At 37.8% G+C, this 15,795-nt stretch overlaps 1 protein-coding gene across 1 annotated transcript in view; it reads right to left on the reverse strand.

Moving 5' to 3' along the window:
* The window catches only part of TRDN (triadin), a 217,612-nt gene that overhangs the window by 21,311 nt on the left and 180,506 nt on the right, over positions 1-15,795 (reverse strand). The window contains exons 29-34 of the mRNA XM_074151019.1: positions 13,479-13,505; positions 11,962-12,009; positions 6,732-6,776; positions 4,658-4,675; positions 2,874-2,921; positions 1,982-2,002 (exon numbers count right to left, since the gene is read on the reverse strand). Of these exons, the coding sequence (XP_074007120.1) occupies positions 1,982-2,002; positions 2,874-2,921; positions 4,658-4,675; positions 6,732-6,776; positions 11,962-12,009; positions 13,479-13,505 (207 nt within the window). The remainder of the gene's footprint in view (positions 1-1,981; positions 2,003-2,873; positions 2,922-4,657; positions 4,676-6,731; positions 6,777-11,961; positions 12,010-13,478; positions 13,506-15,795) is intronic.

The raw sequence follows: 15,795 nt of genomic DNA on the forward strand, positions 1-15,795 counted from the left end.
GTGTATGGACTTGTTTTACATTCCTACTAGACGTGAACTTCAAAATCAGTGAGTATTTTGTGTCCATGGCTACGTCTCATGCTGAATTGCATGATAGCTATGTTCATGCTATGGCAAGCATACTGTACACCTGGCTGAGAAATATATGAAGCAAAACTATATAGAGCTCTAGAAATAAAGGCGGCAGTGATCCAACTAAGTGTTCTTCTTTGAGTGGCAAAAAAGTAATTTAAAACAGATGTCTCTGGTGCTTAAAATCTTGAACTAGATATATTCAAGGATGATTAGCTCAAAATAGGCAGTGTAAACAGAATTACTTGTGTATATGACCATAGGTCTGCCTGTTACTCCCCCACTCCCCCTTTTCTTTTTCTAAAGGCACTGTTAACCTTTATAATGATTTCAAGAAGCAGGGTATAAGCTCAAGAATGTGGTACAAATATCCCTCTGCAAAGGTCAAGGGAAAATATCTTGGCTGTTCCTTATATTCACAATATATCAAGTAATATAGCTCTTGATAAAAAAAGCATTGTAGACTGATTTTGAGTTAAAATTATTCTTATTGCAGAAAGCATGAGGAATTAGTCACTTAAATCTCTGATGGTTCTCTAGCAGAAGAGAGTGCCATCAGTGGGTCTCAGATAAATCAGTGCAGAAGACATAAAATGTCAGTGAACAGATCCAGTGAATATAAGAGTGAACAAATCTGAATAATGGAGTAAAATAGAGGAAATTTTACATAAAACACTGGCAAAATCAGAAATAAACCCACCAATAGCTTCATATAAAGTAATAATTTTGCAATGATGACTTGAAAACTGAGCACTGCAATTCAGAATTGCAGGAGATCCTTCAGTGTTGGCACATTTCAGATGCTTTGTGTTCCCCCTTCCCATTGGAGCTGGGGTTCAGAATATCAATGTGTCTTCTGAGAGGCATTTAAGAGCGAATATTCATCTTGCCTAACTTCAAGCACCTAACACAGGAGACTAATTTAGGAAGCTTGATGGAATCAGTTTGCCTTGCCCTGTTGTCAGCTTCTGACCTGGAGCAGGAAGAGGGCCATGTCTCATGGGGCTTGACCTTGGTTTTGGGTACTTTTTGTAGATTACTTTGCATCAGAATAACACATGGTTTGGTTTTGATGTGCCGGCACAGTACAAAAAAACCCAAAACAACAATCCTGCTCTAAAGAGGCTACAAATAATTCACCTGTGAAGGTCCATACTTCAACATTTTCACAATTCAAAGCATACTGTGTAAACACTGACCTTCTGATTGTTGTTTGATCATGATTTGCAGTATGTAACGTGCAATGACTTGCCACAATAAACATAAATCCCAGTCTTTATCTGTTCAGAAGTCTTACTGACCTTAACAAGGACATTATTCAATGACTTCAGTGGAAGTCTTTGTTATGCAAGAGATTCCTGTTGAATCCTTCTTAAAACTGATTTAAATTGGAAATATTCCTTTGTCTTCTTTAATTTGATTTAGTTTTTTATTAAAGTAGGAGAAAAAAGCATATTGAAAAAAGGCCAAGAACATGCTTAGTGAATTCATGCAATAAGTCATTTCCAAACGGTAAAAGAAGTAAGGAAAAGGTTGTCTAATTCAGTTATGCTACGTGCCATTTTGTTATTTTTAGTAAACAACTTATTCGCATAAAGATAAATTATGTGTCTACACTTACCTAAAATCACCAGAGCATCAATTATGTTACTAGCGTTATTTACTTTACTTTTATAAAAAGTAAAATTTGCAAACAGCCTTTGAATGTTGCAGCTTCACAATATTAAATTATAAATGTACTTAGTTTTTGTGTGTTCAGCTGTTACTAAGCAGACTGAGTACAAGAGTATCTGTAGTATAAGCAAGAAAATAGAATTATCTAATATGACAATTGCAAAAATGTAAATTGAGACAACATGCATCTGAAAAGAAGGCTCATATTCTGTAGGAAACAAGACATGACACATACTTGCAGTGCTTTTCAGTTTGACTGGAAAGTAAAAAGAGGAAAGAAAAATGGTCAGAACAGTCAGGTGCAGCATAAGACTGTTATGGTGGAGAATGGCTTTATTTGTTCTACGTATTTACTCCATATCAAAGTATAATTTTTAGTAATCTCACAGTTAATAACAATCTAATGATGGATAATAATAGTAAGAATGTTCTCATCTACACATGATTGCTGTGCTAGAGTTAAGAACGAATAATGCTAACAATAAGAATTTTAATTCTTCACTTCTTTGCACCAAGAAGCACAGAGAAGACATTTTTTAAACCCATGGTGATGGCTTCACAGTGAAGCCAAAGAGTGCTCCTTCCTACACCGGCAGTAATTTTGCTTTACCTTGTACAAGGGAGGCTGCATAGAAGTTATGACATGCAGAGACACTTATCATAGAAAATGATCGTGCCAGGTCATGATCTGAGTAGTATATCATGTAATACCTGCTATGGAGGAAAATTAAAGTGTTGCTGGTCCTGAGAAGTTGACTCATACAGGAAGGCTGTGAAATCCAAATAAATGGCAGATACCCGCAAATAATTAACAAAATGAAGCTATTTAAAGCAACCACTTTCAGAAAATGGTTCAAATTCTTTGCTGGCATAGAGTCTTTGGTATCGGTGGAATTACAGAAGCAGAAATTTGACCTTTGATATATATTTCTCCAGAAAATGACAACAGGCATTGCAAATACGTACTGTGCTACCTTAGCTATGGTATGACACGTTAAGGCCATTCTATATAGGAAAATAGATCAAAGGGCCATGATTTTGGCATTTGTCAAAAGCAATTGTATATTGCAATTTCTTTAAGTAACAGCTGTAAAAGTAATGAATGCATAAAATGCAGGAGTGCCTACCTGGTTTTGTAGGTGGAACATCTTTTTCATGTCTGACTGCTTCGTGCTCTAGATAAAAGAAACAGCATAATAAAATTGCCATAATGTTTCTAAGTTATGTTTTATATGTCTTTTTTTTTTTTTTTTTTTTTAACTAAGAGCGATTACATGTATATTTTTCCGTAATAAACATTCATATTCTGTTGCTTCATGCTGTTATTTTGGAAAAAAGCCAAATGCACAGTTACTAACAGATTATCCACTGAGAGATCTGCCACAAAATAATGAAGTTCAGTAGTACTGCCCACAGCTCCACACATATAGCTAACTATTAATGTTATTAAGAGTTATGCATGTATCTTAAGGAAGAAGTCAGTTAATAGGGGCTTCCCTCACTTTCTGAAATGTAATTTGTGTCTACTCTCCATTTTTGTTGTTTGAAAGGAAAGTACAGAATAAACTCAGCAACCACTCACTCGACTTTTATATTGTTGAGTCAGACATACTTGAGCTGGATTCCCAAAGTCTCAAACACATCCTATTCCATATGAATAAATTATATCTAACTGTGGAAAATTAGAGAACCAGCACTTATTGGTAGGCAATGTAACACTCTCCCTCCTCCCCACCCCCTGCTGTTCTTTCATAATTATTACCAGGAAAAAAAATAAAAAAGATAATTTATGTTAGGTTGCTGAAAACAGAAAAAATGAAGAATCTTTGTTTTAAAAACAAGGTGTAACACTACATAATTCATACAGAAGTTGCACATGCTTAAACAGAATTGAAAAAACTCCACACCACAGATCTTACAGCATAGTAGCAGCTGTGCCAAACACATGCGAATAGGGGCTACGATGCGTGTTAGAGCTGAGGAATCAATGGACAGCTACACTAGCCTTGTTTACAGGTGATGCTTCCCACAGCTAAAAATCTGTGCAAAAATCTCTTTGAGCAAGCAGAAGGACACAAAGGTGGGCTATAAAGTGGAAAATGTTCAAAACGTGTGTAGCCCCTGAAAAGAAGGGCAATATGCCTTAGCCCTTCTGCTACTTAGATGAACGATTGAACTCCTAGGAGCTGTGACTTCAAGTGAAGATATATGCTGGGAAATGCCGAGATGAAGACATGACAGGGAATTTCAAATGGGAAACAGCTTTATGAGGTGTGAATTAAAACTTATGTCAGTGAAGAGTGATATTTTTCCCACATCTGGGCTTTTTTGAGCATGACAGTATTTGGGAACTTAACAGAATTTTTTTGTTTGTTTGTTTTTCTACTTTTGAACTTTACCTTGCATGCTGAAGGCATGAAAGATACAGAAAGTTAACAAGCAGGCTGGGTGGTAAGTCAAGGTATGGACTCTTTTCAATTCTTTTTGACTGAGAAAAATTCTAGATGCAGTTATGCTAGAATAATAAATTATTATGAAGAAAATGTGATGGTATCTTTCTTTTTCTAATTCATGAGGATTATTTATTCCACCCAACTAATTTTTAACTATGATTTTTAAAAAGCTTGTCACTTCTGTATTAATATTTTTTTGTTGAGACTTGTGATATGGGAAGCATAGAATGAGTTGACTCCTGTACTGATGAAATTGGTTATGGCAAATAGACTTTTAAATAGCAATGACAAGACATTACGTTAAATGAAAGTAATGGAAGACATGGTGATAAAGACACTATAGCTTAAAGCAAAACTAGAAATTGCTAAGGGATAATTTCCATATGTTAAAGTCAAAAAAGCCACACATATCCAGCTATATTACAGGAATTTTTCTGATCAAGGTAGGTACCACGTACTTGCTGGCTTTGCCTGGACTATAGAAGACAAAAGAAGGTAAATTGTGGTATTTAAATATAACAAGAAAAGAGATTCTACCTTTTTTTTTCTTTTTAATATGAAAATATTTTGATGGCAGTCAGTTTTCACTTGTTCTTATCTTCCTGTACTCATCTAAAGACGCACAGCATTCAGGCCCCTAAAATGCAGCTAGGCTCTAACTTGTTTAGTCGTTAGCAAGTCCCACCATCTATCAGCTCCTACTGAAATTATACAGTATCCTGTCATTTAGAACTGTAATACATTTATATATTCCAAGACCATTTCTCCCTGTGTCACGGTGTAAATCAGAAGTAGCTCCAGACCAGCTGACAGATGATTGGAAATTTTGGGCGAGATTCAACTGATTTGCAACATCAAGAAAACGTTTGTCTACACTTTTATTCAGGAGAGCGCTAGTCATCTCCAGGATAATTCATATAATTACAAAATGTTTGTTAAGGAAAGATGGGACGACTCACCCACTCTTTGAAGTTTCCTGTTTCAAGCTCAACAAGTATTGATCTGAAAACTTACAAGTTACTTTTGTAGTGGCCTATGTTAAGATGGCCAACCTGAAATACTGCATTTTAAGTTTGGTTCCAACAAACAGGAAAAAGACTTGGCAAGCACTTGACTCAAACAAATCTTTCAAAAAGTGGTCGTCATGATATTTCTAGCAGTTTTTTTTCCAACCACTGCTAAACCACAGCTTGAGCCTTCTGATTTTATCACAAACTAAGAGTGAAGCTTAGCTGACCCTAAAAAAATTGTGAATTTAGGTGTGAAAATATTGTAAATTCAAAGATGTCATTTCTTCCTTCTCCAGACTTCTTTGCCTGTCAGTAATTGCTAACTCGTTAAAAGTTCAGGTTAGCAATATATTGAAGTATTTTACAGCAATTTCTCCAATTCTATTAACAGAATCATATTTATATGTTTTTTAACAAGTTACAGCAGTTTTTGATCAGATAAAAACTACAAAACCAATAATTCTATTGGATAGAGTGCTGTAAAACATCACTTCATTGTAAAATCATAGATTATCATGAGAGTTCTTACACAAAGCAATATAAACTCACAAATTATATGAATGTTCACAGAGACAGAACCACACTATTCTGTACAACATCTATTCTGCTACTGAAGAGAAGAAAAAACACATACAAAATAAGAATAGAAAAGAGGTATTAAACAACACCATTCAGCTTAAACCCCCCCAGTATTTTATTTTATGGAAAATATTCATTATCATCACCATCATCATCATATCAAATGAAAATCTATTGTTGGCATAATTTTCTAAGATTTGTCATCTTTCATTTTATGTTTAGATCAAGGCTACCCCCAGTAAAAATCAAGTGGTTAATATCTAGAAGAAGCCTTCAAAATAGTTGGATGCCAGTGATGATGAGAATGTTCTCATTCCTTGGGTGACCCTTCAGGGCTTCTAACACAGTCAATATGACTTGACTCTTTTCTGTCAGTATTATTACTACAAAACCTACAAGATATAAATCATTGAAAAGACCCAAAGACTTAGAGGTTAGTTCCAAAAACATTTTCCTCATGAGAAAGCCAGTTTAAGGCCCATTCAGGTTCCTAATCCAACTTGTGATTCACCCTCCTGCATCACACTCTACTTGGGCACTGTTCTCTATGCTGTAAATTCAGTTGCTTGAAAGATCTGAATTTTAAAAAAAGCCACCAACAACCAAACAGCAATGCCTTCCAAGGATATTTGGATCATTTCAGAGGTCTGATTTACAGCTTCACCCCATTTCATTAGCTCAGCTCTGTCAGAGAGGCTGGAACAAGCAGCCCAAGAGCTGAAATGTCTTGACCTGGCTTTGTCATTAGAAGGACTGTTCTTAGAATCGTATCTGCAGTTGTCACTCTGCAGGATTTCCTCTAAGAAAGCTTTATCAGTCACATATTTCAACATACCATAACAAAATGATTGCAGTGCAAATGTAGTACATTAGAAGAGTCCTGCATAGTGTTTAACATCCCCACTAACCCCCCATAAATCTGGAGAGAATGACTTGTTCTTACCTGACTTCTCCGTGGGAGTTGCCTTTTGCTGTTTAATTTTCTCCTCTGTGTTGTGAAAGCAGCATTAAAATTAGAAATTCACACTGTGTTAGCGAAGGCGCATATAACTGGAAAAATATTTCTGTATGTGATATTATACATGTTATACATATGGTTCACAATGACAAAATTAGTGCATGTCTTTAGCATCACTATCCCTTTGTGGCACTGTAAAACAGCACATATGGATTATGAGTTCTGACTGCATGATGACGTCATACTCCATGGAAAAAATAAATTACTGGGCCTAATGCCTCAAACACCAGAAAACAGCTACATACCTGGTAGTGTCTTTCAGGTAGGCACTCGGGTGAAAACTGTATTCTAATAACACAACAATTATAACTTTGTGGACATCACCTTGCTAAGTGTCTAAGTTCAACACTTTGGTATTATACAACGCTGAAAACTTCTGCTCAGGTACTGCCTAACCACGATTATGTATGGACATATCCATGTGTATCTACGCTCTGAAGACGAGAAAGGTAGGAGACCCCCAAACACACGGTAACTTGCAAAGCCATGTCCACATGGGAGAGTGCCGCAGCCTGAATGCCAGTTCATACCATGAGCTTACCTAAACCCAGCTGGGTATCTGTCACAAAACCTTAGGGCAGCCCTGAGCTTCTGCTAATCTCATGAGAAAAGCTGCCCAAGTCACATGCTCTTGAGCCGCCTGTGGCTTTGCTCTGCCCAGTTCTCAAATGATGTGGACCAATGTCAACATCAGCCACCAGACCTGAGCTGCCTCGCCTCCAAGCAGGCTGGGGGAGGGAGCTTCAGGCAGAGTTGCAGGCAGGTGCAGGCAGGAACTACACTTTCTGATCAGGTGGGGTTTGTCTTAAGTGCCCAATCACCCAGTCATGTGGGAATTGGGATGTTTGGTTTCAGATCTCTACTCAGCCCAGTTTGATCAGCCCTTCCTGATCCTTTCATGGCTGTGCTGCCATTTTCTCTCTTTTCCCATACCTGAATTCAAACCCCACTCCTAAAACCTTTCAACATTCACATACATCACTACTTTTCTTTTTAAGTATGTTTAAGACACATTCAGAATGTATTTCCCTTCCCTCTCCCTGATGGAAGCAGTTTACAGTCACATGCCTCTGGCCCCTTCCTTTTCCCCAAGACCTCTGCAAGGCATCAGATTCAAGCTGACAATGGCTGGGTGGAGGCCAGGTCGTTCACGGATGTCTTGTCCCCTGAAGCCATTCAACTCATCCAAGTACTAGCTGGCTAGAAACCCTCCTGGGTAGTCTGTCTGTGCATGCAGAAAGCTGCCTGGCTCCTGAATATGAGCAATGTTTCCAGCCTGGCAGTCTAACTTGTTGTTAAACAAGATGACGGAGGGAGGCACTAGGAAGGCGTTGAGTGGCTAGATCCACCTATGGATTATCAGATCCCTGGTTTATCCATCCCTGTACCTAGGTACCCTCAAACAGTCAGCCTCAAGAACTGCTGGGTTTTTTTGTGGGGGCTATTTCTTTGGCACCCAAATGTCCAAGTTTGGATGCTAAATCCTAACTCTGCACTCTGACTAAATATATTGATAGCTAACTGTTGAGTGGTCTCAACACACATGATATTTCCTTTGAATTTAACATGTAACTTCCACAGGATTTTTTTTCTGAGGGCAGAAAGAAGGTTTATCTTCTTTTCTGTGCTGATTTATTTTAACTTATCTCTCTGAGATTCCCAGAGGTATACACTTACTGATGAGGCCTAAAAAGACATTTATCATATGTCAAGAGATGGAGAAACAGCCTCATTGTTGTACAGTCTGTGTTTCTCATCCATAACATGGCAATATCCAGCAAAGCTACTGTGCAATTATGGACATGAAACATGCAGTAGTTGTGGTGGTTTGGGTTTTGTTTGTTTGCTTTGCTTTCTTTGGGTTTGTTTCTGGAAGGAAATCAGTACTGATGGGGGAAAATACAGTGAGGCATAAAGCTCCATGGTTACTGTTCTTTTCTACTTTTTGGAAACAAAATATAACCCTGCATTGCTATGCTTTTCAGTTGTCATCTGATAGGTGGTGATTTAATTTCTCTTCACTTGTATTAAGTTTAGGGCTATTTTCTCCCTTACTCAGCTATTGTTATTGTCAGCTTCTTCTGAAAGCAGTGAATTAAAAAATCTCATCTCCATTTCATTGCTGTCTGTGAAGCTAGAAATGTTTTTATAGCACAACCAGCAGCTTGAAGATGCAACTTTTTGAGATAAAGTATCCTCTTTCTGCTCTAAGTTGAGCTTTACCATATAACAGTGCATTTCACTAATTTAATTGGGGCATTAAGTTTTCCATATACCAATACACAAAAACCCCCAGCACACTGAATTTAAACATAGACCCTGTACCATCCACTAGATTAATGACAAGTAAAGCTCAAAAGGTTTGGAGCTTCTCTTTCTTTGGCTATTACCCCTGCTCTTTTGAATAGAGTATTTTTGCTTTTTCTAATTCTGATGAGAATTTACAGCAACATCTGCTCTGTAACTCGAGGAGTCAATCAGACAAGTCTGTGAGAGGACGGCATGTCAGATCCATTTAAAAGTATGGGAGAGATTTTCTTTTCAAAATTAATTCATTTCTGAAAACAGAGTGTCTTGAAGGGGTGGACTTGCACGCATCTGGGAAGAGATATAGTAGTTCTTTGGTATTCATTCACCTACCTATTCAGCAACCTAACCATATAACATCTATTGATCTGCTAATTCCACTGGAGAACACCCTGAACCATTTCTCCAGGAGGTGACTCTATGGGGTTTTTCTCTGAGTTTCTAGCTATTGGTTGTAACCAGAAGGAAAACTGAAGGAGCAGATTATCAAAACTTAAGGAGAAAACTCTCCATGAGGGAACACACTTCAAGACATCAGGAAGATTCATAAAATCATTTCTATTCACCAGAATTCACTGTGAAGAAAAGCAGTGAAAAAAAATCTGATGAGGATAATACATAGTATTTTGGAAAAAAACAGAAGAAATATTTCCAACTTCTCATGTACTTTTTGTTTACTATATCATGAGAAGTCTAGAAAAAAAAAAAAAAAAGGAAAATTTGATGACCTCATAAAGCTATAAAAAGTCCAAAATAATTTTTTGTGAATATTTTAGAAAACATAAGATTTTTTTCTGATTTTGAATAAGCTCAGAGTTTAAAGTTCTGAAATCTTTCGTTGAAGAGAATTTTTTTCCTCTGCAGAGCTCTAGTTTTGCAACACTAGAAGCATTAATATTCATTTTTTACCCTTATGCATCTAATTTCAATGGAAAAATATAAAGCTGTAAACATTTCTCTGTGTATTTCAGGCAGTTTCAGAAGAATTACTTCAGGAATGAATCTCTTGCTTTACTTGCTCTTGCACACATACAGCAGAAAACACTCTTTAATTTAAATGTTTCCCTACAGGATCAATATGTTTTCTGAAATTCTCTAGTTTCTCGGTCGTGTGGTACTTATAAGTCTGATGGCAGGAGGCATAGGAATAATAGTTCGAAGCCACTCTGAATCAAGGTGACAAAGGAGGGCACTGCTTTGTAGAGAATGAGGCTTTTATAATTCAGTCTGCTAACTCAAGAGCACTCATTGGCACACAGCAGGCAGAAGCACTATTACCACCGGTGCTTGCAGATTAATATTTCCAGTCATCAACTGAAACTCAAAACAGCCACTGCTCTCCAAAGCAACCATTAATCACCTGAAAAGAGCTCTCGTATGCTAAAGGAAATTTAGTTAGGTTTGTTTTTTTTTTTTTTTTCTTCCTTCAAGCATTTAAATTCCAGGAGTTTTTGTCAGGTATATACTATACTATACTAGAGTGAGATCCTAATCAGTCCAGTGTACTGGTTTGTTACATGATGCTCTGATGTTTGCAGATGCCTCACCAGGGAAATTTATTTCTATCTGGATGAGCTCAGGATGATTGGACTGATTTCATTTTGCAGGAGAGGAGGGCAGTTGTACCACCTGGCCAGGCAGCCCACTGTTTGGCCACTACTGACCCCCCTCAGGATGCACATTGCTGGACGGAGTGGCCTCCTCACTAAGCCGTTCCTGCCGTGGCTGAGCCCATCTGCACCCACCAGCTGGCTGAAGCCCTCTGCTAGCTGCTAATACACAAAAAGTTGTCAACGAGGCAAAACGAAAAGCTAGGCCTCTGTGTCTTTGAAGACTGGAGTGAGAAACATTGCTTTTTTTCCCTGTTGACTCAAACCCAGTAACACAACTTCACTAAATCAGCTACTCAAGGCTTGCAGAAAACCTCAAAATGTCTGTGGAAATACTTAACTTACAAGTGGAATATTGTATTATAAAAGCAAATGAGAAAAACAGTTAATGCATAGGGAAAATAGTTTTCTTTCAAAAAAAAAAAGGCAGGAAAAGAAGCATAATAATAATAATAAAAAAAAAAAGGCTGCCTGCTTATCACTGAGCACATAAGGTTTTAAGTGGTTTATCTAATCCCTTATTCATGAGGACTTCATTTTTATGTGAAGTTTAAACAGCAGCGCAACCAGCAGAGGCTAATGGGACGCTGAGACTTGCTCTTCAGTGTCTGCTGCATCTGGTAAGACCACTCAGGAGCAATGTAAGCAGAGTACCGATAGCTGAGTTTTCTATGTGGATATCCTCTTAGTCTTGTTTCCTCACACCAGAACCAACTGTGGATCCCTGAGTGTCTTCCTCCTCAAAAAGCACGATGAGGCAAAAAGTCCTGGTCTGAAAGGGGGGCCCCTGTTCTGCTGACCACAGTCAGTTGTTGCTGGTTATTACTTGCAGTTTACCTGAGTGCATAGTCAGCCTAAGATTTCTTTTTTTTGAGATTCAGAAACTGGAGGCTGCCTCTATGCAGGCTGTCATGTACCTGGTGAGACTGTAGCTCCTCCTTTCTGGGGGCCAGACTCATTTAATATAATGAATGTTTTACAGAAAAGGCTGAGATGGTGTAACTCCCAATAATCCTCTTTGATGTACTGAAAGGCAGTAGAGAACTCCCCCAAACTCTGCAAAATGGGTTTTGCTAATGCTTTATAAGCCATACTGCCCCAATGAGAGTCACAGGAACTATGAAAAACTGTGAAAGCTGAATCCTTTTTGCCGAATTTCACCCTCCCATTTTTGCAAATCACACAAATCCTTATTAAATGGAGCCTGGAGTAACTGGAAATTAAATTACCAAACCTACCTGTCTTAGTCTGAGAGATAGCTTTTTCATGTTTAATGCTTTCGTGCTCTGCAAATAAGAAGAACCCCTATGTTAGAGGGATTTTTAGTTGTTAGGAGATTTTAAAAATAAAAGATTCTCTTTGTGATATTAAAAGATGACTTTGCATTACATATTCTCACTAGACGAGAAGAATTTTTTGATAAATATCTTTCTTGAGAAAAGGCACTCATTTTTTTCCTAGAAAAATAAAAACAATGCCAAAGAAAAACAAATTCTTACTTTTTAACGTGATTAAAGAGATCACAAAATCCTGTTCTGTGTTTTTTAGAAATATACAATTTCTAAAATTGTGAAATGCTTCCACTACTAATTTTTATTGCTATCACCTATCTTCTATATAGAAAATTTCTCCTTGATGTTTAACATAGAAATCATGAAAGTATTTTATTACAACAGTAAGTAGGGTTGTCTCATGTAGAATGGCAAATAATAGTTCAGTATGTTGCATAAAACAAAAGCAACTTTCCATATTTCTCTGTTAGCTTGGATCCCATAGATATATTGTGAAGCAGTAACTCTTGAGGCTGAGAGAGCTGGGGTTGTTCAGCCTGGAAAAGAGAAGGCTCTGGGGAGACCTTATAGCAGCCTTCCAATATCAGAAGGGGGCCTACAAGAAAGCTGGAGAGGAACTTTTTACAATGGCATGTAGTGATAGGATGAGGCATAATGGCTTCAAACTGCAAGAGGGTAGATTTAGATTAGGTGTCAGAAAAAAAATCTTTACTGTGAGGGTGGTGAGGCACTGGAACAGGTTGCCCACAGAAGCTGTGGATTCCCCATCCCTGGATGTGTTCAAGGCCAGGCTGGATGGGGCTTTGAGCAACCTGCTCTAGTGGAAGGTGTCCCTGCCCAGGGCAGGGGGGTTGGAACAAGATGATCTTTAAGGCCCTTTCCAACCTATACCATTCTATGATTCTAACGATAATAAATATTATACTGTATTAAAATATAAACTGTATGCAATTTTATGTTATTTAAAAACAGTGTGATATCCAAAAACCAACATTATGAGAAAAAAGAGAAAAAAGAAAACTATGGAATTTCAGAGGAATGTTAAAAATATGTTTCATTCTGATTTACAGCAGCTATGTCTAAATTATGTAGCAGGTGAGAGCTGTAGCATACTAAGAGATAAATCTCTCCATTGCTTGGATCAAGCCCTACCCAGAGAATTGCAATGACCCATCCTCATCTGTGTCTCCTTTGATTTTTTCTAGTGAGAAGCTGTCATGGAGGCAGAGTGCACAGCTGGATCTAACCCCAGCCTGGATTGGAAAACAGTTTCCACACACACCGAGACCTGTGAAACACGCCTGGTCTTGCATTACAAAGTAAGTGAAAACCATTTTGATACATCAAGATTTCCTGTGAGCTTGTGTTGATGAATCTCATCTTTAGCTGCTAAAATTTGGTAACAGAAAGGAATACCTTCCTCCTAAAAGCTGAAGTAACAATATTATCAACTTGATACTTACTGTGTTTGTGAGATTTCTCTGAGGTAGCTAGAAGTAAACAAAAAAAAGGTGTATTTTAATATTTTTGTAACTGTAATGTAGGTTTTAATGCATTTATTCATGACATTTGTAGACAGGTAAAATAAATGTTCAGTGAAATCTATATTAAGATGTGCAGCAGTTGGCATTGCTTTACTTATACTATCCACCCCAATTGGGACACTTAGTTAAGGAGTACAGGCACCCTAAATTCCTCATTTATCCAATGTTTGATACAACCTCTGGAAGAGCCTTCCACCCCTGGAAAGCTCTGCTCCTCCTTGGTGGGCTGAGTCACCCTCACTAAATGGTGACCGAGGGCAACTGCCCTGCTAAGGGAGGTGCTCAGCTCAGTCCCCACTAAGAGACAGCACAAGTTCAGACCATGAGGTGTCCAATACTGGACAAAGCCAGATAAATACTTTTGGGTTGAGTGAGGAAATGACACCTAATTGCAAGAGTCCCTCACAATTGCACCTGCTCTAGTGAAGTCAATGAATTTCAGATGGATTCAGTGATGCTCCAAGGAGCAGAAGGACGTATCTGAAAATGCAATTAATGTAATTAAGGTACATCTAATCAAAAGGACTCAGTATTCCAGTGCTGCAGCTCCTAAACATTGAGCTATTTAATTTTCAATATTTTTTTCCAGAAAAGACAGATGAGGCAAAACTGAAAACTGAGCTAATACTTTCCATGGGCCTTAAGAGAACATTTCTCAGGTAAAGTGAGAGCTCGGGGGGCTGTACCCAATGTCACTACTGGTGCTATGGAAGGAAATGAAATGCCAAGGCCCAGCTCACCAGCTGGATCTTTCTTCTTGTCTTTTGCAAGACAGCTGTTGTTTTTAAGAGAGTAAAGGTTCTACCACCTGCATGTAGCATTCTGCTGTGTGGGAAAGAGCATAATCCCATGGAGAGATGCAGCAGTGCTGGGAATGAGCTGCCTTTGCAGGCCCAGCACCACAAGCAATAATTCTGCTGCTGTGAGCTTCTGGGCTGTGATTCACTGAGCTCCTGAGCTCCCACTTGGGACAAAAAGTAACTAACTGCTGTGCAATTGGGTTTTTGTTCTGCTTGTTTTCCCAAATCGATCCTATTTTATATCCAGTCTCAATTTAATCCAAGTTCTTGCTGTGTATTTAAGGCAACAACAACTGGAGATGGTGCGCAGAGCAAAGCAAAAATAACAGAATGTTTTTTGGGTAATAGAGACTAAAGATACGAATTAAAAGTATCCTTGAGGAATCAGAAATAACAAACAGCAGAAAAAGAGGCATGCTATGAAAAAGCCACATTTGTTATCTTTAAGGGCATAAGAAAATCTTCTTGTAAATTTAGGCTCAATTGCTTTGCCTAAACACAACAAACCCAACAAAATATAGTTTCCTAAACATCAGAAGCTTAGGTAAAGTCTTTTGTAATTGAGTATCCATGAAGTATGTCTGAAATTTGAAGAGGAAATTAATTTTGTATTGTGGCAAAAGACATAGTGAGATATGCTCATCTAGCTATGAATTTCAATTTGCAAAAGGAAATTCATGGCACATATTTAAAAAAATCTCAACTTTTGGGACTGGCATAGTGGGTTACATAACTATCACAAAGTTTTGTGTCATGTAACACTTTCAGTGACCACCAACAATGATCAGAGCTAGGCCACATAAGAATAGTATTCATTTAAAGACTACTAACTGACACAGCTTAATGAATTTTACAAACAGCCTTTTGTTAAAGCATTCTTATCTCAGATCTGCAATTCATTTTAGAACACAAAAATCCAAACAAAACCATTGCGCCTTAACTTTCTAGTGAAGCCAGTGCAGTTATTCCCCTTTTTCTGCTGGTGAATATGAATCACGGAGAATGTTTAAAGCAATAGGAACTCAGCCCAGATCTGGTCCCTCAAGTTTAGGAAGGTATCTGTGTTGCCCTTGCCCACATTTTCTGTGGCGGTATTAATTAATCAAACTCATATGGTGTCAGTACCCAGCCAGAGCTTGAACGCTGAGATTATTGCTACCAGAGCTTTCCCTAAAAGCCCAGCCTTCTTTTTTCTGGTGTAACAGTCAGAAATATTTCTACTGCATATTCTGATGAAATAATGAAGATCATCTAAAGTTTTTACAGGATGTGTTGGTTATTCTAGAACACGTCTGCATTTTTTTTGGAAAAAAAAAAAAGTTAAATTTTTAGATGGTATTTAGGCCATAAAGAAACATTAGTGTTTTGCTAAATCTGCTAACTATGATTCTATTCAATATTAAAACTATTCTTCTTACGTGTCATATTTTCTCATA

Source organism: Numenius arquata, chromosome 7 (genome assembly GCF_964106895.1).
Source record: "Numenius arquata chromosome 7, bNumArq3.hap1.1, whole genome shotgun sequence".
Lineage (NCBI taxonomy): Eukaryota > Metazoa > Chordata > Aves > Charadriiformes > Scolopacidae > Numenius > Numenius arquata.